Raw genomic sequence first — 1,763 nt, 5'->3', positions numbered from 1 at the left:
ATCAGAGATATAGAAGAAATGAAAAAATTAAATGACGTAAATAAAAAAATCATATCTGAAGTTGTTGCAATTAGAGCCGCTATTGATGGAAATGAAAGCAAACTTACGCATATAGATATATCTGGTGCCAAGCTATCTGGTGAGATTGCTAGTTTGAAGTCTGAATTAAATAGGTCATTTGCCAGTGTCGTTAGTGGTGAGATGAAAAAAGGCGTTCAATCAATTAATCAGGACGTGAAAATTGTTCAAAAAAAGTTGCAGGATGTCGTCGATAATAAGGAAAGAGAAGCTAATATAATAATGTTCAATTTGAAGGAAGGATCAGACGACAATGCAAGAGTCTGCCAAATATTGGATCATTTGACTGAAGGGGTATGCGGAGAAAAAAATGTTCTGAAAATGATGAGGTTGGGCAAAAAAAAATGACAACGCTATTAGACCAATTTTGATTAAATCGATCAAAGAGCTGTACTTAAAAAGTTGCTCAAAGAAGCCAAGGAGGCGGAGGAGGGTTGCAAGCAAGGTTTTTTATATCGAGTGATAGGAGAGGTTGGAAGGTGGAAAATAGTGTGGTTTCAGAAGGACACAAAATTAAACTAGCAAATGATAGGTGTGGTTCTATATATGGTTTAATTGGGTTGGTAAAAAATAATTCTTGTGCTTCGTGGAGAAATGTTATTGATGGTAAAACTCAAATTAACAAAGTGGTGATTGGGTTGTTGAATGTGAGATCAATTGCGTCTAAGGTGAATGGTATTTATGGATTGATATGTGATGGGCTTGATATCTTGGTGCTTACTGAGACTTGGCATGGTGTGGTTGGTAATAATTCAGTTCGGTTGGCTATGCCACCTGGGTTCTGGTATGTTGATTATGTTAGGCAGCACGATCCAGGTCATGGTGGCTTAATTGTATATTTCCGTAAAGATTTTGGATATAAAAAGTTAGTCTTGCCATTATTTGCCATATTTGAGGCTGTTTCCATCAGGTTTTCGACTAGTGGGTATCAGTTTATTTTACTTGCCATTTACAGACCGGGCTCTGCACAAACTTCTTCTTTGTTTTTTGATGAACTGATATCTGTTTTAGAATATGTTACGATGTTAAATGCCAATATTTTGATGATGGGGGATTTCAATGTGCACATTGAAAGAGTTAATGACATACACACAGTCCGTTTGAATGAAATACTTGATGCATTTCAAATGATCAGTCATGTACATGAACCAACTCACGAGCAAGGTGGTATTCTTGATCTGGTTATTAGTTCAAGCAATTTTCCGATTTTGGGAGTTGAATAAGTGGAATATTTTCAGATCATGGTTTTGTAAAGGTTGAGGCATCAATTGCTCATAGATGTGTAACAACCAAACAGACAGTAAGATCGTGGAGAAATGTGGATGAAGATCAGATTGTTCAGTCAATTGCAAATTCTCCAATATCTGGACCATGCAAAAGTGAAAATGTTGAGAATGAATTAAAATTGTTCAATATGGAATTAAAAGGCATTGTTGACCGATGTGTGCCGCTAAGAGTGATTTGCAAAAGAATTCATAGAAATGTATCATGGTTTGATGATGATTGCCTACGGGTCAAACGATATTGCAGAAAACTTGAGAGATTGTATAGAAGAAGTTTATCAAATGTTCATCGTGAAAATTGGCTTGGTTCATTAAAAACAAAATACAAATTATATTCAGATAAACGCTGTGGGTCTTGGAACAATTTGATAAAAACCTGTGGCAACCAAAAGGACCGGTGGC

The 1,763-nt window shown here is 36.1% G+C and overlaps 1 protein-coding gene across 1 annotated transcript; it reads left to right on the top strand.

Annotated features, from left to right (window-relative positions):
- Positions 1–18: 18 nt before the first annotated feature.
- On the top strand, positions 19–600 carry HELRODRAFT_184494 (hypothetical protein; the record flags this gene model as incomplete). The annotated part of the gene is made up of 2 exons (XM_009029854.1): positions 19–407; positions 465–600. The coding sequence occupies 2 exons, from the start codon at positions 19–21 to the stop codon at positions 598–600; spliced, it is 525 nt and encodes a 174-aa protein (XP_009028102.1).
- Between the last annotated feature and the right edge of the window lie 1,163 nt (positions 601–1,763).

This window comes from Helobdella robusta (assembly GCF_000326865.2).
Source record: "Helobdella robusta unplaced genomic scaffold HELROscaffold_620, whole genome shotgun sequence".
In the NCBI taxonomy this organism is placed as follows: Eukaryota; Metazoa; Annelida; class Clitellata; order Rhynchobdellida; family Glossiphoniidae; genus Helobdella; species Helobdella robusta.
This window is presented reverse-complemented; position numbering and strand designations above follow the sequence as displayed.